The following is a 22,467-nucleotide window of genomic DNA, read 5'->3' on the forward strand; positions in this document are numbered from 1 at the left end:
GGAAAAGAGCTTAGCAGGTGAGGGAGATCACAGAGACTGCTTCTAAGCCCTGTTCTAACATACTAATAACTTAGATAATGAGTCGGGAAACCTGAATGAAAATCAAACTGTATACGTAAAGCATATTATACTGAGTAATTATAAAGAGTACAAATTTATATTACTAGTTCTGGAGGTTGGGAAGTTCAAAACAAAGGTCAGCAGGATAGGACACTTTCCCAAATGAAGCCTTGTTATTGCATCTTCTGGACAGAAAGAAGGATACACTCTTGCCTGGTGGGAGTGAGGAAGGCCATGTTGTCATGAGGCAGGAGGGAGAAGAACATGTGCTCACATGTATTGGAGAGAGGAGACTGTCCTGTGGTGGGAGGAGGGAGGAGACCATGCTTTCACATGTGATAGAGGAAGCCATGTTTTCTTGTAGAGTGATGGAGGAAGACAGTGTCTATCTGGTGTAAGAAAGGGAGGCATGTCCTCACATTAGGAAGGAAGGATAGCATCCTGTCATTTTGTGATAGAATGGAAGGAGAAGGCTTTGTCCTTATGTGAAAGGGGAGGGAAAGGTTGTTCTTATAAGAAGAGGGGGAAGGCTATGTCGTTCTGTAATAGAAGTCAGGGAAAGACCTTGTTCTTGTAGGGTGGGAAGGAAAGGAGCCTATAGAAGGAGGTTCATTCCTCATGTGCTAAGAAGGAAAAAAAAAGCTGTGGTTTTACGAGGCCCAAGAGAGGAGGTGTCTCCTCATGAACTAGAAAGCAAAAGGGTGAGCCTCAGAAGCCTCTTTCATTTCATTAGGGAAGAGTTCTCACGATGTAATAACACTGAAAAGGTCTGAGATAATACATTCAAATAGTAACACCCTTTTACACACTTCCTTTTTCCCCCTCCTGGTACTAGGGGAATGGAACCCAGATCCTTGTGTGTGCAGGACAGATACTTTTCCACTGAACCTGAACTATCCTATCCCTAGCTCCTCTTCTGTTCCTGTGGGGTTTTGTTGTTTGTTTCAATCTTTTTTTTTTTTTTTTTTTTTTTTTAAGATACAATTTTTTTGTGTAGCCCTGGCTGTTCTGGAACTCATTCTGTAGACTAGCCTGCCTCTGTAGGCTCAGATCCTCTTGCTTCTGTGTCTCGAGTGCTGGGACTGATGGAGTACACCACCACCTGACCCTCTTTGTGTATGTACCTACGTCTGTCTGTCTCTCTTTCTGACGGTGTGTCTGTGTGTTTATCATAAATAAATTGTTTGCTGCATTTTGTCAAATGCTTTTTGGCATCTCTTGATCTTAAAATGGGAATTTTTTTCCTTTTTAGCTTGTCAGTGTGAGGGAGTGCATGAATTGACTTTTACTTTTGTACACTTTTAAATAAACATCCTAATGGTCAAATAACTAATTACAGGTTTTAATACTATCACGATGTTGATTTGTTCTGTCCGGGGAGGTTCTGTCCTTTTCTCATTTTGTTTTGAAGATGATTTTAAAAACAAACTTGTACAGTTTATCAGTAAGACTAACTTTGTGCACCCAAGCACGGCTTTGTTCCAGGCTTTCCAGAATCAGCACGACATCTAAATGTAACATTTCTTAAAAAGAATTGAGCCCCAGCTGATCAGTGACTGCCAGAGGATGGCAGTCTAAGTTGGTAGTCTGTACTGTTTTTATTCGCCCACCTTGTGTGGCACATGAGAGTCCAGCCCTCCATCTTCCCTGAGTTCCTGCAGGAGTGGTGACTGGGCCCAGGAGGAGAACAGGGCATTTGGCTCTGTTCTGTGGATTAAGTGTCATTGTTTGGGCTACCATGGCAGCATAACAAATTACCTCCACAATTGATAGCTGGAAATAGTAATAATCATTGATTTTTGTCCATGGTTGCTGGGATGTGGAATTGTACAGCAGCTTAGTGGGGTAGCCCCATGTGTAGGAGGGTATCAGGCAGGTTGATCGGGTGGGTCTGGCTAGACCTCACATACTTATAGGGACTCCCAAGGCCATTGTCACCTGTCTTCTAGCACACTGACTTCAGGGTTTGTCTCTAAGAGCCAGGCAGATGGAGTACCTGTTTCACTAATCTGTACTGCCTGGCTTCTGACCACTGTCAAGGTGGTAGTAGACTCTGCTTTTCCTGAGAGGAGTGTAGGTATCTCAGGCATGTTCTAACGCCTCTGCTCATGACACGGCACGTATAACTGATATGCAATTATTTTTCAAGTGCTCTACATGAAAATTATTTTGTGCATGTAGTGTAGTGTACTGACAGTTCTGGAATTTGCTTTCTTTTAAACACAGAAATAAGTTGATCATGGTGGCACACTCCATTGAACCTAGCATTCTGGAGACAGAGGCATGTGGATCTCTGTGAATTTTAAGTTAGCCTGATAGTTCCAGAACAGCCAGGGCTACACACAGGGAAAACTTGTTCTGAAAAACAAAACCCCACACAGAAATACTGTTTTCATTTTAGTCCCAGGTGTGGGGAGATATGGTGCTGCTTTGGACTGTCCACAGCAGGTGACTGACTTTCCTTGGGGTCTAGTAGAGGTGTGGTTTTGCCAGCTGCAGATGGTTTCTGTGATTGTCTTCTTTGGAATTCTGGGAACTTTTCAGGGGGTATATAAATGCTACAGCCAGACAAGGAGGTGGCTGGTTGTTGGTCATTCAGGAAGAGCGGATAGTTGGTTAGTTGTGGTTTGTTAGTAGCTATGCTCAAAGAAGAAACAAGAAGAAATAAATTAGATTCAGATCTCTCTCAGTCTGTCTCTGTCCCTCTCTCCACTCTGTCTTTCTTTCTCTTGACCTAGTGATAAAACCAGGGGTGAGGCAGGAGGTGATAAAAGGTGGGAAAAGGAAGAATCCACACAGTAGCAAAGACCAGCTATGGTGTAGGAATCAATCTTCTACATTTCCATTCTAGGGAATCAAACTCAGGTTGTCAGGCTCGGAAGTAAGCTTTTACTCGCTGAGTCATCTTGTCCATCCTACATTTTAGTTTTAAAGATTTATTTGTATGTGTGAGAGCATTTTGTTTGCATGTCTGTTTGTGTACCAGTTGCATGCTTGCTGCCCTGAAGAGGCCAGAAGAGGTCATTGGATCTCTTGGTAACTGGAGTTACAGATACTTGTGTAAACCTTCCATGTAGGAGGTTGGAATAGAACCCGGGTCCTTTGGAAGATTGGCAAATGCTCTTAAGTGCTGAGCTGTCTCTCTAGTCCTGTGCATCTCTGTGTCTACCTATATCTGTATCTTTATCTGTATCTATATCCATAGGAGATGGTAATCTGTCTGCCCAGGCCAGTTTCCAGTCACTAGATTTGATACTTTTCCTACCCCAGCTTCTTGAGTAGCTGAGGTTATAGGTGTGTACCATTGTGCTTAGCTTTCAGATGTTTTCTGAGAAAAAAACTAAAAAAAGAAACAGAAAATCTGGTATTGTATGCCTGTGTTTTAGCTGCCTTTCAGGTCTTGAATTTGGGTGACCTGACCTTGGTTTAACAGAACTAACTGGTGGGATTCTTTGTAAGAACTGCCTCAGGCTATAATGTTTTTTGTCTGTGTAGTGGGAGCAACTGATAATTCTCTGTTGACCTGCTTTTGTGGTTTAGGCTCCAGGTTTTGTGCTTAAAGACAAGCTTTATAAGCAGTACTTGAAAGCTTTTCATCCTATGTAATATGTTAGGGGCCAGAATGGAGGAGATGGAGCGGCTAATCAAACTTAGATTTGAACTTGGTGTCAAGGTCTGTGTTGGCTGGGAACCTGCTTTGAGCCTGCTGCTCAAAGGTGGCTTTCTCCACCTGTTCATGCTATTTCCAGACCAATCCGGAGCCTGGTTGTTCACACAGATCCTATGTGCTGCAAATCCTTAGTAAATTCCACGTCAGGTGGCCTGCCTGTGGGAGTGCCAGGCTGAGATCTTCCCATCCAAAGGGTTGTAACCCTGCAAGCCTGAGACCCTCTGCAGTATGGTGGCTTCCATCTCATGGTGTAAACAGAGAGCAGGGTGATGAACGTCAGAGAATTCTTGCCTGAAAGCCAAGAAGTTCAGGGACCCTGAAGTCTGTAGGATGGGAGTAGTCTAGAGAAGTAGTGTAGAAGGTTAGCGACATGTTGGCAGAGATGAGGAAGCACTGTGGAGGCCAGGCTTACCGGGTTCATGTATGACATGAATTACAAAACTTAGAGGATGAAGCTGTGGATGGGCTCTAGAACACAGAGCAGTGGCAATCTGAAAGATTGGAGAGGTGTCAGGAGAGACAGATGAATTCAGGGGTCTGAATAGGACAGTCTGGGACTGTTTCCAGAGAAGCACTGAGGACACCAAATATTTGAGGCCCCAAGGGACTTGGGAGATACCTGAAGTTCTTGCTCATTGTTCTAACACTGGAGAGAAAAGATACTGAAGCCAGACGAGCCAGGGGTGTAAGCTTCCTGTGAACAGCAGAAAGGAGAAGCTTTAGGGGCACCACTCCTAGGAAGCTGCAAGATGAGGCCAGTCACAGTGGGTAAGAAAGCACTGCTTTCTAAGGCAACATCTGTGAGCTAGTAGAAATTAGCCTAAGCTTTATAATCCTGCTGGAGACTTTACTAGGCAGAGACTTTGTATTTGAAAACCGAAAGGACTTAGGGGTAGACCTCATTGTGTAGTTTAATTGGACCATTTTTCATAGGTAGTGTGGTGATAATGTTTACTGAAAATAGTTTACTGAATAGTTTACTGAAAATGTTCAGAGCTCAGTGGGTAAAGATACCTCCCAGCTTGATAACCCAAGTTCAAGCACCAGAACCCAGTGTGGAAAGAGAACTCCTGTTTTTTGATCTCTACAATTGCTGTGCATACATACAAAATAAATACATCAAAACTTTATTTTATGTATGTGAGTGCTTTACCTCTCTCTCTCTCTCTGTGTCTGTGTATGTGTGTGTGTGTGTGTGTGTGTGTGTGTGTGTGTGTGTGTATACCACATGTATTTGTGATATCTGAGGAGGCCAGAAAAGGATGTCATTCACTAGAACTGGGGTTCCAGATGGCTGTAAGCTGCTATTGTGAGTTCTAGGAAATGAACCCAGGTTCTCTCCAAGAGTAGCAAGTGCTCTTAATTGATAAACAATCTCTCTAGCTCCCAAATAAATAGGTACATAAGTAAGTAAATAAAAGTTTAAACATTTTTTTGAAGAATGTTCATAGCCAGACATGGTGGTGCATACCTATAAATCCTAGCACTTGGGAGGCAGAAGCAGTTGGATCTTTGTGAGTTCAAGGACAGCCTATACTCGGTCTATAGAGTAAGTTTCAAGCCAGCCAGAGGTGCACAGTGATTCTGCCTTATAAATAAACAAATAAGTAAGCATATAAGTAAATAAAGGACACCGAGTCTTCGAGAAGGGTAGCGGGGGCTAGCTAGTACAGCGGAGCTGGTAGCTGGTGAAAGAAGTACAGTTACTGATGTAGGGGGGTGGAGCCACTGGTATAGTGAGGATCCTAGGAGTCTGCAGCTTCTCTCTGCTCATCAGTTCCAGGTCCAGAGCTCAGGGACACAGTGTATCTGAAGGAAGGCTAGTGGGCAAGTCCTTTTCAGGTTCAGACACAGTTGCAGGGGCTTTGAACCTGCACCATATGATGTATTTTGGGCCATGGTAAGATGAAATTGACTTGTTATGGTTTAATGAATTATTCCCAACTTGTATGTGGAAGTCTTGACCCCGAGACCTCAGAATTGTGAACTAAGTTTAGAAATGGAGTCATTTTACATCTGGCTAGTTAAGTCATAGTGTGGAATGGGCTCTAGTTCCAAATGACTGGAATGTTCTATGCAGAGTGGGACATTGGACACAGAGACGTGGGAACATGGAGACTGTAAGATAGAATCCTGAACACATTCACAGAGCCTGGAGAAGGACTGTTCAACAAAGGTGGGACCTTTACTGAATTAAACAAGCAGAGAACCTACTTTGATGCTTTTTTTTTTTTTTGAAGGTAGATCCCCAGGTAACAAGGTCTCTGCCTTTGGTGGAGCTGAGTTGATGGGCACTCGGTACTGCCTTTGTGGAATACCTGCTCAGGGTGTGCCTGTCTTGGGGTGCTGGTATGTCCATAGTTTGGGACAGAAGATGCTGGGCTAGGGTAAGGATTTTGCTCTGTGTCCCGGAGCCCTGGAGCCCTGGAAGGATGACTTTAGACTGGAGCACTAGCATTACCTGCTGAGGCCAAGTCCAGGGCTGGCAGGTCAAAGGACTGCCTTAGGAGTCAGCCAGGCCTGGAAGGTGTGGCTGGGTAAGGAGGAGCAGCAGGGAGCTGAGAGGGTCATCTGTGACACACGCTTATTTGCAGTCACTTTGGTGACTGCATTGTAGAGGGAAAGGAAGTGAGCAGACTGTGGCCTGTCCTTTGTGGCATGACGTTCAGGAGGGGTGATGTGGGATTGGGTTATTTCCCTGAGTGCCATCAGCTCTCAGACCATCTGTCCCTCTGTCCTGGGCAGGGTCGGTAAGTTCCATCATCCGAGCCAGGTTTCTCTGATTTGGCTGTGTTTTCCCTATGTCTACCTTGGTATCAGTCTTGGCCTTTGTCCCCCTCTTCTCTTGCTTACCTGCCAGTCTTGTTTAACATCAGAGAGGCTTCTGATTGCCCCTCTCGATAGGCCTTTTGAGCTATGTCTTATTTTGTGCATTCAGGTTCCTGTAGGAGGAGAGTCACTTGGCATTGTGGATTGAATTGTACCCCCAAGCTCTAACCTCTGGATCTGTGAAGTGACATTATCTGGAGATTGGGTCTTTGCAGGAAAGGCTTTTTTTTGTTGTTGTTGTTTGTTTAATAGCACCTGGCTAGTTCATTCCACATGTGTACTGCAGTTTGTTTGGCAATGGTGGGGATGGAGCCTTGAGTACCTAGGGACAGGTGCTACCACTGAGCCACACCCTAATTCCATGAGCTGCTTTTGAGTTGCCATATCCTTGTGACCTGTGCTGCACACATGCCTCCCTCAGCAGTTTGCAGCACCCTCTTTGTTCCACGTCTTAAACATCTGTGATTGTGACAAGGTGGCATTCTGTACTTATCCATCCCCCTAGTAAGCAGCATGCAGAACTTCCAAATACCCACACTTTGTTTCTCTCCAGGTCACTGATAAAAATAGAAAACCATGCTAGTCATATGCTGTCACCTAACAGCAGTTAGTCAGACTTTGGATGCTGTCTCTCTGAGGCTCATCATTGCACATTTTGTGCCCTTTGGCCTGGGTGGGGCCTCGTAATTTATTTTTAAAATTTCCTAGGGGGATTTTTGTTTTGTTTTGTGTGTAGGGGTTTGATCTTATTTGAGATCTTTCTGATATCTGTAAAAATGTCCATATGATTCTCTCCTTCTGTTGACAGAGCCCTAGGCTTGGGTGCGTTTGCCAACATGTCCCCTACCAGGCTTATAATGTTACTTCCAGCAGGTGTGGATGTTGTGGTCATACCCAATGATTTTGGGGCAAACACTCCCAGGGTTGCTCTCCTTTGGAGTGCCTTACTGGGCAGAAGGAGGTGGTTTGTACCTTAGGGTGTTTTTTTTCTCAGAGGCCCTGAGGTAGTTCTGTTGGACTAACTTGTAGGAGCTCTGCTCTATTTCTTCCGATTCACATTTTAAGTTCTTGTTCACGCACAGCTTGTTCTGGTGTGTTGCATGACAGTGCCTTGTCACGTTAAGGCAACGGTGACTCCTGGGATGTTTCATATTTGTAGTTTGTCTTTTGCAGTGTGTGATAGCCCCCAGGTCTCTTTTTGCCCTCTAAGCAAGTGCTCATCACTGGTTCACTTCCAGCTCTATGTGTTGTTATCCCAGTTTGCCATGTTTTCCCACCTTGTGTTTTGGGTGCTTTTGCTTTCTAATCTGGTAGCCCTTGGCTCACATACCTGCAGTGAGACACCAAGAATTAGAGCTTCACGTGACAGCTGCAGAGGGCACAGGATTTCCTGCATGGTCTTAAATGCTTATTCCCATACTGAAAAGCTAAGAGCCCATGGCCTCCCTTTTCATTATTACCACTGTGATCCTGGTTCCTTGCCCCAGGCTGGACCTGGTGTAGTAGAGTTCTGTGCTTGCCTCTGGCACCTCATCCTTCATCTTTTGTAAAGAGAATCCCAGCTTCAAGGGCTGGAGTTAGGGGGTAGTTTGGTCAGTTGCAAGAGCTAGTTAGCGTCTGTGGTATGGGGCCCAGTAGCTCACCACTGGTGTTCTCATTGGATGTGGCTGTTGCTGTGTCTCTTCACATGTTCATTGCCCTTTGGAGACAGAGCCTGCCAAGGGTGTTCTTGCTGCTCAGGAGAGGCCTTCAAGGCTGGTTCTAATAAGCACCTTACCGTCTGGTCTTCTCTAGAGCAATGCTTCTCACCATCCTGATGCCGTGACCCATTACAGTTCCTTTTGGTGTGATGACCCCCAACCATAACATTATTTTCATTACTACTTCATAACTAATTTGCTACTGTTATGATTAATAATGTAAATATCTGTGTTTTCTGATGGCCTTAGGTGACTGCTGTTAAAGGGTTGTTCAACCCCCAAAGAGGTTGTGACCCACAGAATGAGAACCACTAGCCTAGAAGATATTACTAAAGGTTTCAGGAAGGAACATACTTAGTTATCTTGTATTAGGAAGGCAATTTGTCAAAGAGGGGAATATTAGGAACATTTTTTTACACAGGATGTTGTACATAACAGAACTGTGGACTGAAGTGTATAGTCATGTGTCAATTTCTCTTTACAGAGACAAAGCCCTGAAGAATCTGGAAATGGTCATCATCTTTAAGTCAGAGCTGTAACCCCAAGCTTTGGCTCAGACCTGATGGCTTGAGCCTGCTGATGTCCAGTGTTCTGGAAATCCAGTGCCCATAGATGTGGACCAAGGAAGAGCCCCATCATGGTCACTCTCATCACGGAGAAGCTGCAGAACCAGAGTTTGGATGATCTTACCCGCAGGGCCTGTGAGGCTGGCCCGGTGAGTCAGCTTGGGGGTCAGAGCTATTGGTGTGAGGCACACACTGTAGGGTAGAGGCAGAGATGAACTGGGGGCATTGAACAGAAGTCAGTGTCTGTCACGATCATCTCTATAAACCACATCAACTTGTAATACAGAGCTGACCTACACAGAATTCTGTGGCCTGCTTACCAGATCAGCCAGAATAAGTAAGTCATCCTGTGATCCTGCTACCCCTTTCCAGGAACCTGTCTCAAGATTTGTCAACACAGATTCATTCACCTGCTTTAGCTTTAGGGGGTGGGTCTTTTTTATTTTATTTTTTTTTACCATGAAGTCATTTATTTGTTTATTATTATTTATTTATAATTAGTTTCTTAGGTGTGTTGTTATTGTTTGAAACAGGGTTTTACAGTGTAACCATGGCTCATGTGGAACTAACTGTGTAGACTAGGCTGGACTTGAACTCACAGAGATCTGCCTGCATCTGCCTCCTGAGTGCTGGGATATAGGCATGTGTTATCACATCTGGTGGTTACTTATTTTTAATGTTTAATATTTGTAACTTATTACTTCTTGCCAGATTCACTTTAAGGTTTTGTCTTTGTGCCATGACTTGAAACTAACACAGATATACTCTGAGTATTGTTAGGGATTCCAGAAACACAAAGCAAAGAAACTACGCAGACAGCTCTTACACTCTTTTCTTAAGGTCTTGTATGATGATTTTGCCCAAGTTGTGCAGTGTTTGTGTCCAGAATGCAGGCAGAAATCAGTCTGTATCTGGGTGTTTTTTCTTTCCAATACATCTTTCATAAAATGTACTCTTGGAAAAGTAGATTTACTTTTTCAAGCTATCCTAAACATAATGAACAGTTTTCTTGGTTTTTTGAGACAGGGTTTCTTTGCTTAGCTTTGGTTGTTGTAGACCTCACTCTGTAGAGCGGACTGGCCTTGAGCTTGCCTGCCTCTGCATCCTGAGTGCTGGGATTAAAGGTGTGTGCCACCACCATCCAGCGACAGCTTTCTAATTGCAAAACTGAATATCAGTTTTAAAAGTAAAGTTTCAATGAATTAAATTTAAATTTTAATTAAAAAAATATTTATTTTATGTCTATGAATACACTGTAGCTGTCTTCAGACACACCAGAAGAGGGCATTGTGAGCCACCATGTGGTTGTTGGGAATTGGACTCAGGACCTCTGGAAGAGCAGTCAGTGCTCTTAACCGCTGAGCCATCTCTCCAGCCCCTAAGAATTACATTTTAGTAAAACTGAAAGTCATTAAACATCCAGTGCCTCTATTGCTGTGGCTGTGCTGCCACCCTGACCCCCATGTGCTGGCTGGGGGCAGCTTGTAGTGGGAGCAGGTCTCATGCTTGGGCTACCAGAATGATTCAGCTTCTGAATCCTAAGGCAGCTGAACTAGAGGATTCTTTATGCAAGGGACTCACACAGTCTTGGAGCTCTGTCGGGGGACAGTGGCTGATGTCTGATATAATGGACTCTGTCATTATGGCCTCATGATGTGTACCTGGTCCTGTGCCTTTGGTCCTTCTCTAAAGCCAGTGTCCTCTGGTCCTCCCCTGATTCAGCAGGGCTGGATCTTCCAATCTCTGCTATCTGTGTTAATTTTATGTGGTCATATGGGCTCCTCTTTTCCCAGCTTTTACACACTGAACCTGAGGAACACCCAGTTTTTCCTAGTTTGCCTTTTTGTACTTGGAGGATGGTGAATAGTCCAGCTGTTACAGAAAGACCTGGAAAAATTCTCACTGCTACCTCAAGGGAAGAGCAGCGCAGATGGTTTATGACCATAGAGGGAGGACTGGTGAATGCAGTAGGCTCGTGTATGGATGGACTGCCAGGGCCACAGTGAGGCTCTGTGGTGTGATTTGGAGTGTACATTGAAGGTGGAAGGAATGAGTGAAGGATTCGGGGGCAACAAGGAAGGAGCAATTGAGAGGTTGTGGGGCCCAGAGTATCTTCAGACAACAGGGGACACTGGGGCCTGAATTTTACACATGCATCTCAGTTGTGTATTGAGGCTTCTGATGCAGAGCTGGAAAAGTGTTTACTTACCTCCAGAGAGGCAGCGGGGGATCAGAGGATGTGGGCAGTGAGGTGCGTGGGAAGTGCTCTCCTGGCTGAGGCTTGGTCGTGTCACACCATATGCTCTGCTGGTTGATTTGTCAGCTTAACATCATTAGCCTGGACATGTCTTGGAAGAAACCATCATAACTGAGAAAATGGAATTATAGGCATTTTTTTTCCTGACTAACAGTTGATGGGAAGGGCAGAGCTCAGTAGGGATAGTTCTGCCCTATAAGACAGCAGACTGGACAAGCTGTGCAAACAAGCCAGTAAGCAGCATTCTGCGTGGCTGTAGTTACTGCCTCTAGGATTCTGCCCTGATTCAATTCTTGTGTTGGTTTCTCTCAGTGGACTGTGACTCAGGATATGTAAGTCAAACAAACCCTTTCTTCCCCAGGTTGCTTTTAGTCATGGCATTTTATCACATTAGAAACCCCAAGACATATGCCTGGGTCCTGGGATTGGACTCTTAGGTGCCAAAGGCTTGAAGCAGAAGGACCATGATTTAGATTAGGGTAGCAGTCACTTCTAGCTGTGGAGACGGTAATGAGGCCAAGGGAAGCAGAGAGAAAAGCAAGCCAAGACCATCACCATTAGTGTTAGTCCAAGATAGAATAAAAGGCTGTGAGCTAGATGTCAGCAGAAGAGGATAGAGGACTGTATGATGTGGCTGAGCTTGGACAAGAACCATGGAGCATCATGCTACTGTCTAGATGGTTGTAGCACAGCTGGTTGGTGCCTGTGTGTTCCCAAGCCATGTCCATCAGTAAGATTCTGCTAGCTCAGCACAGCCACTTTCTTATCTCCTAGGGAGGCTCAGCGGCTGCCGTGTCTCAAGGCCCTAGGATGTGGTATGATACAGATTCTGATCCTTGCAAATGCACTCAGAGCTCTGTTCTCTTGCACTACACCCACTGTCCTAAGTGTCTTCCCCTGTCTCTTTGGGCTGGTCACCTGCTCATCTCATCTCTCACCCAGCCAAAGCCTTGTAGATATCTGCTGTGAAGTGTCTGTCTATGCTGTGCCAGTCCTTGAATGTCTGCCGAGTACATCTTATTAGATACAAGTTCACAGCTCCTCAAGTTTTCTAGGATCCATTTCTGTTAGCTAAGAAAAGCCTGTCCTTCCTGGAGTCTGTGTGTTCTTACGGTGGGTGTATTCTTATGCACACTAGGGATGCAGGACTAAGGGAGGGAAGCTATTAAAACAGTGCAGGTAAAGTGGTTGGACCTCAGCAGGAGTACTGCTGGCAGGAGTGGCTATCAGTCAGATGGAAGGCAAAACCAATATTCTGGCCCAAAGCTGGGGCATTTGCAGGTCTTTAAAAGGTATGGGTACCTCACTGATAATGCACGTCGGTGTAAGAGCTTCTAAACTTGTGCAGTATCTGCAAAGCAGCTTTCTCTTTCCATGTGAGCCTGGGGTTGTCCAGTGCCCACACAGCCCAGGCTGGTCATGTGTTCACCACCCCCATTCAGCTGTGTTAGGGGAAACATAATCCACTGCAGAGGAAGACCTGTGTGTAGGCAGCCTACCTGCTGTTGAAGGGGTACCCTTTTCTGAGTCTCAAACCCAACTTTTAATTTACTATTTAATTAATTAATTTATTTATAATGGAGTTTTACCTAGCCTACCTGGCTTTGAACTTGCTATGTAGCCAAACTCTGGTCCTTCTGTTTCCATCTCTGTGGAGTCCCAAGTGATGGATTATAGGCATGTGCCACTATACTTGTCTAGTTTATTGGTTGGCTGGTTGGTTGGTTGATTGAACAGTCTAATCTGGAACTTGGAGTATTCCTGTTGTCTTGGCCTCTTTGAATATTGGGATTATAAATGTGTACCAAACACCTGGCTTTCTCTATGTGAAACAACAATAGTTCCCCAAAACTAGGTGTAGTTGCTATGACATTTCCTGCTAATTTCTGAGACTGCTAATAGCTAATCTACCTTCTTGGAGGAGGGTCACCCTGCTGTCTAGACCAGTCTCAAGACTTGGACCAGTTAGGCTAGGGCTTAGATCTTGTCCATGGACTGTTATGATCAGTAAAGGGCTCTTAGATTTTGGCTCAGCCTTTTTTTCTTTTTAATTTGTACTTATTTTTATTTTCCATGTGTGAATGTATGTGCACCATGTACCTGGTGCTGAAGGAGGCCAGAAGAGGGCATCAGATTCCCTGGATGGTTGTGAGCTTCTGTGTTGGTGCTGGGAATTGAACTGAGATCTGCTGACCTCTTCCCAGCCCTCAGGTCTTTCTGAGTAGTAACTGTGTGGTGTGGTTTGAAAGACCATTAGCACATGAAAGACCATTAGCACAGATTATCCAAAGGGAAAGGCAAGAGCTTCATAAGGAAGCCTGCAGTGGCTCAGGATAATGCCCATTTGTTCATCTAGATTTTGTTAGCTTTAAAAAAACCACTTGTTGTGGGCCAGTAACATGGCTCAGTGGGTAAAGGCATTTGTTGCCAAGCCTGACAATCTGAGTTTGATCACATGGTGGAAGGAAATAACCAGTTCCCATAAGTTGTTTCTCGTTTTAACATGTTCACTGTAACATATGCACAACCCATCCCTCTATACCACCCCACACAAAATAAATGTTTTTTAAAATGTTAATTTTTTTTTAAGAAAGGTATTTTCCAGAGATCAATGCTTGTAATTTTAAACACCAATGGAGGTGTTAGGGAGAAATAGCATTACTGTGGTAAATTTGTGAGTTTTCACCTGAGTACTGAGACTTCTTTCTTGTCACTTTTAGTATTCTGCTGAGAAACTGAACAAAGCTGGCCATTTGTTCCCTTTGGAGATTGGCGGTAAGTGTCTCAGAAGCCCAGGGAGGGTCTTTCTAAGGCTAAAGTAGCTGATGATGGAGCAAGGTGGCATTGGACCTTTGGCCAGGTGGGGGTCTTAGAGCTGGACTGAGTCAGATAGTCAGAAAAGGTTCAGGGAGGCCTTTGTGTGACCTACATATGGGGCAGGAAGATCGTGAGGCACCACCCTCCCTGCTCATAGGCCAGGAGTCAGAACTGGTCTCTAAGCAGGATGAGCCAGGGTTCAGCAAAGCCTTTGCTTTTGCTGCTGGTAGTGATGTGGGAGAAAGCTGAGGACTGTTGTACCTTTTATGTGAGACATAAGTCTACTTTGTGACTTCCTTCAGCTATCAGAGAAAGGATGACCAAGTGTATGTAGTTCTGGCTGCCATTCTGCTGTAGAAATGGCTGAATGGGTACTCCTGGGCCTGCATAGGCTTGCAGTCACTTCCTGACCATTGCTCTTTAGCAATTAGAGAGGATAGTGGTCCCTAAGTGTGGTGGTAAATCCAGGCAAAGACCCTGGGGTTGGAATCACTCTGTTGGTCTTGACAGTTGGAATGAGCACCTCACATGGTGGAATCACGTCAGGTTTACCTTGCTGACTACCAGATTTCTAAAGCATTGCCAACCTTTTCACAGACAGAAGAGGTGAGGTCTCCATCAGGTTTCCACCTCACCTCACCTCACCTCACCTCACCTCACCTCACCTCACCTCACCTCCTGTGCCTTCACTACCATTTGACTTGACTCCTCCAGTCCATTTGCTTATGAGACCACAGTCCCTGCTCAGAGTTTCTGAGGGCTTGTTTGCATTCCTTTCTTCCTTTCTCCCCTCAGTCTCTTGTCTTACCTTCTTGCAACCTCATCCCAGGGCCCTTGATGTATCTTTCCCCAGAGGTGACCTTGGCTGTTTCCTGTTGGTTTCTGTGGCCTGTTCTCTAGTGCCTCTTAGCTTGTCAGTGGTTGGAAGCAGCAGGGAGAAGCTGGGTAACCTGTTGGATGCCCTCCCGTTAAAAGTGTCAGAGCATCCTCTGGTCAGGTCATTGGATATTTAAGCTTTACAGCTGGGCTGACTCCATTTGAAGACACCCACATACCTGACTTTTTACTTCTGTGAGGGAGGGCTGGAGTGGGTGCCAATAAGAGGAACAGAAACTAGGGCCATTGGCAGCTCTGAGAAACTCATGCAGCGTCTGGGTGCCAAATTGTACTGAGTGGTCAAGCTGATCAGAGGGCAGCTAGACTAGGCTGGACAGGTATGTAGAGATGTAGGCTATACCCTGGGGAAAGTATATTTGTATTAGCTCCTAGGGTTTTGAGTCTTGTGGGCTATAGTCTGGGCTCAGATGTCTTAAGGACTTCTAATCCTCTTCAATGGATTTGCTGGAAGAGGCAGAGGAGAAGTACCTTATGCTGCTCTTATCTGTGATGTCTTGGGCACATGGTTTTACAGGATGACCAGCCACCAAGGCACATTGCCAGCACCCTGTTGAAGGGCTGAAGAAGTAGAGGGTTGAGGATATCATGGAGGTCTCTGTCCTAGCCCTGTCCAGCGGGCAAATGTCCAAGCCAAGTCTTGTTTTGTTTGAGACAGACACAAAGTAAAACTCAAAAGCTCATTAATCCTGCAGTTGCCTCACAAGTACTGGGATCGCAGGGGTGAGCCACTACACTCGGGTGTAGATGAATCCTCTGTAAGAAGCTTTGAGACTGGCTGTCTATGTGGGTCATTAAGAAATGAGGCTGTTTCCAGGAAGTAGCTTTGTTTGGCTCTTGGCTGTTAAAGGTCTGTCTTTAGGCCAGGGATAGTAATAAAGCATTCTAATGACACTGTATTAATGTAATGGGAGTAAGATCAGAATCAGAGTATTTTCAAGAAATAGAGAGACAATTCCTTACGACCAGGTGAAGCCAGGTTTAGTGGTGTATGCCTTTAATCCCAGAACTCAGGAGGCAGAGGCAGGTGGATCTCTAACTTCAAGGTCAGCCTGGTCTACATAGTGAGTTCCAGGACAACCAGGACTACATGGAGAAACTCTCAGAAAACCAAAACATAACAAACAAGGACCAGGTGAAGCCTGGCCATTCAGCTGCCAGTGGCCCATGTGAGCAGTGGTATTTTTGTCCAGATATGTCCGTGGGCCTGGGAAGGGAGGCAGCAGGCGGTTCCCTATTGCTCACCTGTTTCTCCCACACCTTTGTGTTTCCTTAGTGGATAAAAGTCCCTGGAAAGCCTTACATGGAGGATGGCCCATTCGAAGCCAGGCAGCCTCAGGCCCCTTCTCAGTGGGCCCACATGGTGTGTCTCGCGCCGAAGGTCTCAAGTGGCAGCTGGAATCCGCAGGGCCCATGGATGTGGGCCGCTTCCTGGACCTCCGTGAGAGCACAGGGCCACCTGCAGCACCACCAACCAAGCGACATTGCCGGTCCCTGTCAGAGCCAGAGGAGCTGGCTCGATGCCGTTCCCCATGGCGCCCTGGTAGCTCCAAGGTGTGGACTCCCATCTCTAAGAGGAGATGCAACAGTGGCGGGAGTGCCACACTGCAGTGCTGCAGCGGCCTTGGCAACCCTACCCTGCAGGGCAGTCTAGTTCCTGGCCTACCCAGGAGGCCTGTGTCACCCACTGGCCCTACCTCACCACTGACGCCCCGGCCAGCTTCAGCCAGCAGTGGTTTTGTGGAGGGCAGCGAGGGTAGTACAAGCTCAGGTCCTCCCTGGCTTTCTACAGGGCCCTGCCCATTTTCCTCCAGGCGCCGGCTGTCCCTCTCACAAGAGCACCTTGCAGATGCTGGTGCTTGCCTGCCTTCAGCCAGCAGCACCCCCACTTCCACACCTGAGCTAGGCCGGCACCATGGCCTGCTCCGGTGCCGCTCACAGCCTTGTGTATTGGATGGGAGGAGGGTCCGGCGTAAGCGGAGACGGGAGGAGGATGCCAGGTGGACTCGCCCATCCTTGGACTTTCTGAAAATGACACGGGTGAGGCCCCATCTTTGTTCTTGGGTGCATAGGAACATGTTTTGCCTTATATTGATCTTAGATTGAGGTTGGTTGTGGTCAGCACTCCTGTAATCTTGACAAGTTTCTTCTGAGCCTAGATATTGTGTAAGGCCAGCTTGTCAGGGAACATGGCATAACTTGGGTTGGTGAGGATGACTTTTCTCAGCTGGCCTCAAAAACCTCAGCCATACCTCACAGGCAGAGCCCCCACATTGTGTATCCTGGACCCTGGTCTCTGAGAGGATAAGGAGGGACTGAATGTGGATTTTCAACTAAGTTGTTGCCTTGTTGATACAGCCTTGGGAGCCCTAACTAGTTTGGGGTGGCATTGTTTATAAAGGGGAAAGCCATTCCTGGAGGCTGAGGCAGAGTGTGGCACCACTGAAAGCATAGTCTCTTGGCTTGTGATGGCTACAGGACCCGGAGCTGTTGGCTTGAGCTGTGCCTCATTCAGAGGCCATTAGGCACCTGGATGTGTGAGCTCTCGCACCTTGACACTCCCGACACATTCTAGAGGTGTTTGGTTTTGAGGAAAGGCTTTAGCTGGCGTAGTAGACCACTGTGTCTGGCAATACCACTGCCTGCTCTCAAGTGGATCCAGAGAGGTGCTGACTGCTGTTAGTGGGGGAGAGAATAATGAGAAAGGCCTCACTATGGCTAGGTGGGCGTGTCCCCTCCTATGCACCTGGAGCCTGGGCAGGGTTTCTCAGCTCCTCTGTGAGAGCTGGAGTAGGGCCTGGCAGCTCTGTTCCTCTCTGGGTTGTTAGGGAGGAGCAGAAATAATAATAATAAATAATAATAATAAAGAGGATTTCTCATGTTTTTTTCCCAGCCAGGGCCTCACTATGAAGTCTGGGCTGGTTTGGAACTTATATAAATGGGTGCCAACTCAGGTGCCAGCCTAGCATTAAAGTCAGAGATTGCCTGCATCTGCCTCCTGAATGTTGGGTTTAAGGCATGGCACCCTGGCAATTTTGCAGGAATCAGGACTGTGGGTATTGGGGGGGCAGTGTTGTCTCTTCTGGGTGACTGGCAATGGCAGTTTCCAGACTCCCCACTGTCCATCCCTATTCCAGGGCTTTCAGCCTGACTTGTCTCCCGTAGGCATTACTGTGGATGCCTGTCAGACTCAGAGTTGTGAGTAGTGCCAGGGCTGTCCTGAATGGAGCTGCTTTAGTGTGCCTTTTGAGCCCATAGGTCAGCCACTGCCACCAGGTTTGGTAGAAGCCTGCCTGGCAGTCCCAGTCTCATGGGAGGTAGCGGCTCTGCTGATGCCTGTTGTGCATTCTGCTGATGCGACTGTTGACTGTCTGACAGGTTTTCCAGAAGCTTCTTGCTGTTGGCTGTGAGGGTCGAAAGCCCATTCTTTCTGGTATGACTGTAGAGGGCTGATAGAAAGTAAATGGTGGTGCTTTTAGTGTGATTTTGACTGTTGAGAAGTTGGCAATAAGTTCTGGATACTCAGGTATGTCTCAGGTAGCTAGTGCGATGGGTGTGGTTTGTGGTATCACCGTGTGGTGGTGGCAGGGGGACTGCAGCGTGGGATGAGGCTGCCAGCAGAGAAGTCCTTGACTTGGTACCTCTTGTGGAGGGGAATAGCCACAAAGATGGGCTGATGACAAGGGCAGTCCTATTCTGGAGATGCTGTGAATGCTGTGGGTTCCTTAGGAGGTAGAGGAAAGTAAGTCTGGCCAGGGTGGTGCTGGTGCTGACATTATAGATGGGCTCATTGAGGTAGAGTGCCTGCAGCCCCCCTCATCACTGCTCCACTGTGCAGTCCCCCAGAGCCGTGGCTGTAACGTTGGTGCTCTCTGGTCTGTTCCTTGTCCCTCCCTTCCCTGGTTGTCTGCCTTAGGATTCAATATCCTCTGTTCCTGACATGGAGGCTATTCTTGTCAGCCTCCACTTGGTCCCCACATCACATTGTAACTTAAACTCAAAGGTCAGGATTACTGTATCATTAGCTGTTACTGGTTGACCCGTGAGCCCAGTTGATCTGGAAGCATCTGAGCTGTGCTGCCTCTCTATCCCTTCAGGTCATGGGACAGGAAGCTCAGCAGAAAGGTTCTGGTCACACTTGGCTGCAGGATCTGCTTCCCAGCTCCCTCCTGTGGCTCCTGATCATTGGTGTTTATGGGACACATTAGTGTTCTTTATCTTTCCAGAGTGGGTGATCTGAAGAGCTGCAGTGTCTTGTGGGACCTAGTTTCTGTGAGTGTCATTCATGTAGCACACATGCAACACACTGACCTGCTTAAAGGACTGCCTTGCAGTGGCTGTGCTAAGCCCTGCGAACTGAGCAGGCACCAGCTGAAGCAGCTGGGATTATGCAGACAGATGGTGTTCTGAGGACAGGGCGAGTAGGAAAGGAGGCAGGTGAGAATAGCATTTATATTTTTTTGTGCATTTGTGTATATACTTTTATTTTTATTTGTACCTAAATGTGGATGTGGATGTTCATGTGAGTGGTGCATGTGGAATCCAGAGGTCAACCTTGGTAATATCTACTTCATTTTTGTTTTTGTTTTTGTTTGAGACAGTGTTTCTCTTTGTATTCCTGGCTGTCCTGGAACTTATTGTGTAGATCAGGCTGGCTTCGAACGAACATGCACAGAGATCTGCCCCCTCTGCCTCCAAAGTGCTGGGATTAAAGGCCCATGCCTGCCACCACACCTGTCTTCCACACCAATTTTTATTTTTTAATTTATTCTTTCATTTTTGAGATTATAATTACATCATTTCTCTATTCCCTTTTCTCCCTCCAAATCCTTTCACATCCCCCTTCTTGCTGTTTGAATTCATGGACTCTTTTTTCATTAATTTTGTTATTTGCATATATGTATTTGCACATATATTCCTGTGGTTTTTTTGTGTAAGCTTGAGGCCTCGTGGTCCATGCCTGCTACACTCTGGCATGTTGTTTAGCGCATGTCTAGGCAGTCATATGGGTGACTATGCTTTCTGACGTTAGTAGGAAACAGTCTTGACAGCAAACTTCCTGATCCTTTGTCTCTTACAGTCTTCCTGCTCCATTTCGACAGTGTTCTCTGAGCCTTATGTGAGGGACTTGTTTTGTAAATGTGTTCATTGGGCTGGGCTCCACAACTCTGTATTTTTGATTGGTTGTGATTCTGCATCTGTTGTAGAGAAGTTTCTTGGATGAGGGGTGAGGACTACACTTTATCTGTGGGCATAAGGGCAAACATTTATGATTCAGTTAGGGATTATGCTAATTTAGTAACCACTTTAGCAACGTTTTTTTCATTTTCTCTCTGGGACCTGGGCTCACCGGTTTGGCTAGGCCAAGTGACCAGATGCCCAGGGACTCTGTGTCCCCAGTGCTGGGATTACAAGCATGTATCATCATTCCTGTTTTTTTTTTTTTTTTTTTTTTTTTATATTAGGTGCTGGATGTCAGACTCAGGCCCTTATACCTCCGTGGCAAGTGCTTTACTGACTGAGACATCTTCCCAGCCTCCAGACATTCTTTAAGTACCTCCCTCAAAATGACTTTAAACTTTTTTCTAGATTTTGGTCAATTAAGATGTCTTGGGGCTGCAACTCTGCCTTCTGCCTGATAGGCACATGCTGTTTCTGTCCTGGACACATTCTCAGTGGGAGACTGTTGACAGACAGTGCAGCCAACAGTGCAGAGGTGCAGGCCTGTGGTTTTGTATTGTTGAAGCTTCCATCTTCCTAATTTTACCATTGTGATCTTTCAAATTAAAATAGCATCTGAGACTATTAAAAAGCAAAGTAATGAATGTTTTGCCTCTCCCCAGTGATGAGTAGCACTTAACAGTGCTTTCTTTAGTTGCCATTTTAATGAACAGAGTGGCACTGGGACCTCCCAGGGCCAAACCCTGCCCATAGCTTGTGTCGTACAGTCTAGGCATCTTTGACAGCTGTGGAGTACCACATGATCAGTCATCCCTGCCCATTGTCTATAGCACTGTCAGGTAAACATTGAGAGCAGGGCTTCCTCTCCCTCACAAGTCTGGTTGCATGCAGACTCACAGGCAAGGATCCAGCAGGTAGGCTGGCTGTATCTTTAGACCTGCCACCCATGGGTAACCATGTCTACTCACCTCACTTCCTGCACCTGTGTGTGGAGCTGCCTCATCATAAACTGGCTCCACATTTCTCCTTGCTCCCTCTCTGTCCTTGTCTGCTAATGGTCCTCACACCTCCCTATTCTTGCCCTGCTAGTGTTGACTTCAGGATTGTCTGCTAGGTTTTTTGGTTTTTGTTTGTTTCTCAGTTTAAGATTGTTTAAACTCTGTGTGGTGGTGCACACCTTTAATCCCAGCACTTAGGTAGAGGTAGACAAATCTCGGAATTCCAGGCCAGCTTGGTCTACAGAGTGAGTTCCAGGAAGCCAGGATTATAAAGAGAGACCCTGTCTAAAAAAAAAAAAAAAAAAAAAAAAAAAAAAGGTGAAGGTGGGGAGATCAATTGTAATGTGTTTCACATTTTATAGAGTGAGGTTTCTGTGTGACGCCATGGTACCAGTGTGTTGGATTTATGAAGCAACAGGTCATTGCAGGACAGACCCAGCATGTTGTTCATCACACTCAAGGGCCCACCTCTTCCCCTGTCCTTTTTTTCTCATTGATGCTGATCTCTTGTGGCCACATATGACCCGTGTGTGGCTACCAGATGCTATTACCTTGTTCTGAAACAGCTGTCCTACCCAAGAAAGTCCTGTCTCATCATCTTCCCTACAATAGCCAGTAGCTGACTGTGTTCTGTGGGGCATAGCAGTGGGTAGGACTTTTTTCCAGTCTGTAGTGGGGTGTTAAGGACCACTATGCCCAGGGTGGTCAGTTTTCCTGTATACCTAGTGTGGAATACTGCCCTTACATCCCCTTCAGGCCACCCTTCCATCTTCCTGAGATCTTGACCAACCTTGTGTTTCTGTTGGAGTAGCACTTGCCTGGTGGCTGAGTGCTGATTTCTGGGATGACCCTTTTGAATTTCTAGTTTGTTGGCTCTGTTCCGTCCTGTCTTGTACAGTACACATCACTGTCTGTTTTATTCAGTGGTGTTGAGGCGCTGGGGCTTCCCTGAGCCCTTCATACCCATCCTGTCTGGTTGGTGTCACTCTGCTGCTCCCAGGATTCTTTTGGAGGACTATGGATATCTTACCTCTGTGGACTCTCTGCACCTTGTTGGGAGAGGGTGAACATTTTGGGGTCTGGGAGCTCCTATCCTTAAGCTTGCTTCCTCCCGTGCTTATTCTGGTGTGTCTTCAGATGAGATGTTTCCTCTAGTGTGTGGCAGTACCTGCCATTTGCTCCTTTTGACACAAGAGTCTGAGCACATCCCATCTTCGAGTTTTATGGTATAGACTGGTGTTGGGACTCATGTGATTCTGGCTAGTTCTTTAGTGTCTGAGTCCTTGGGAAGATGATAGTCTCAGCCTGGAGAGTGGAGTCTTCTGGAGCCCGGACTCTGCATTTGGGGTACAAGTGTTTTCACTTCCTTATTCCCACTGTTGTCAAAACTTTATCTATTCTTGAAATTAATTCTATTTTGAGAGTAGATCTTTCTTCTTGGACAGAGTTAGGGGCAGACACTGCAGGGTCTTTGTCATCTGCAAGGCATATGCTG

General features: G+C 46.2%; 1 protein-coding gene across 2 annotated transcripts in view; it reads left to right on the top strand.

Annotated features, from left to right (window-relative positions):
- The window catches only part of FAM53A (family with sequence similarity 53 member A), a 29,040-nt gene that overhangs the window by 3,056 nt on the left and 3,517 nt on the right, over positions 1-22,467 (top strand). For both annotated transcript variants that reach the window (XM_080909841.1, XM_080909840.1), the window contains exons 3-5: positions 8,744-8,974; positions 13,803-13,857; positions 16,070-16,833. In XM_080909841.1, coding sequence (XP_080765967.1) covers positions 8,897-8,974; positions 13,803-13,857; positions 16,070-16,833 — 897 coding nt within the window. In that variant the 5' untranslated portion in view covers positions 8,744-8,896. The remainder of the gene's footprint in view (positions 1-8,743; positions 8,975-13,802; positions 13,858-16,069; positions 16,834-22,467) is intronic.

This window comes from Micromys minutus (assembly GCF_963924665.1).
Source record: "Micromys minutus genome assembly, chromosome: 1".
NCBI lineage: Eukaryota > Metazoa > Chordata > Mammalia > Rodentia > Muridae > Micromys > Micromys minutus.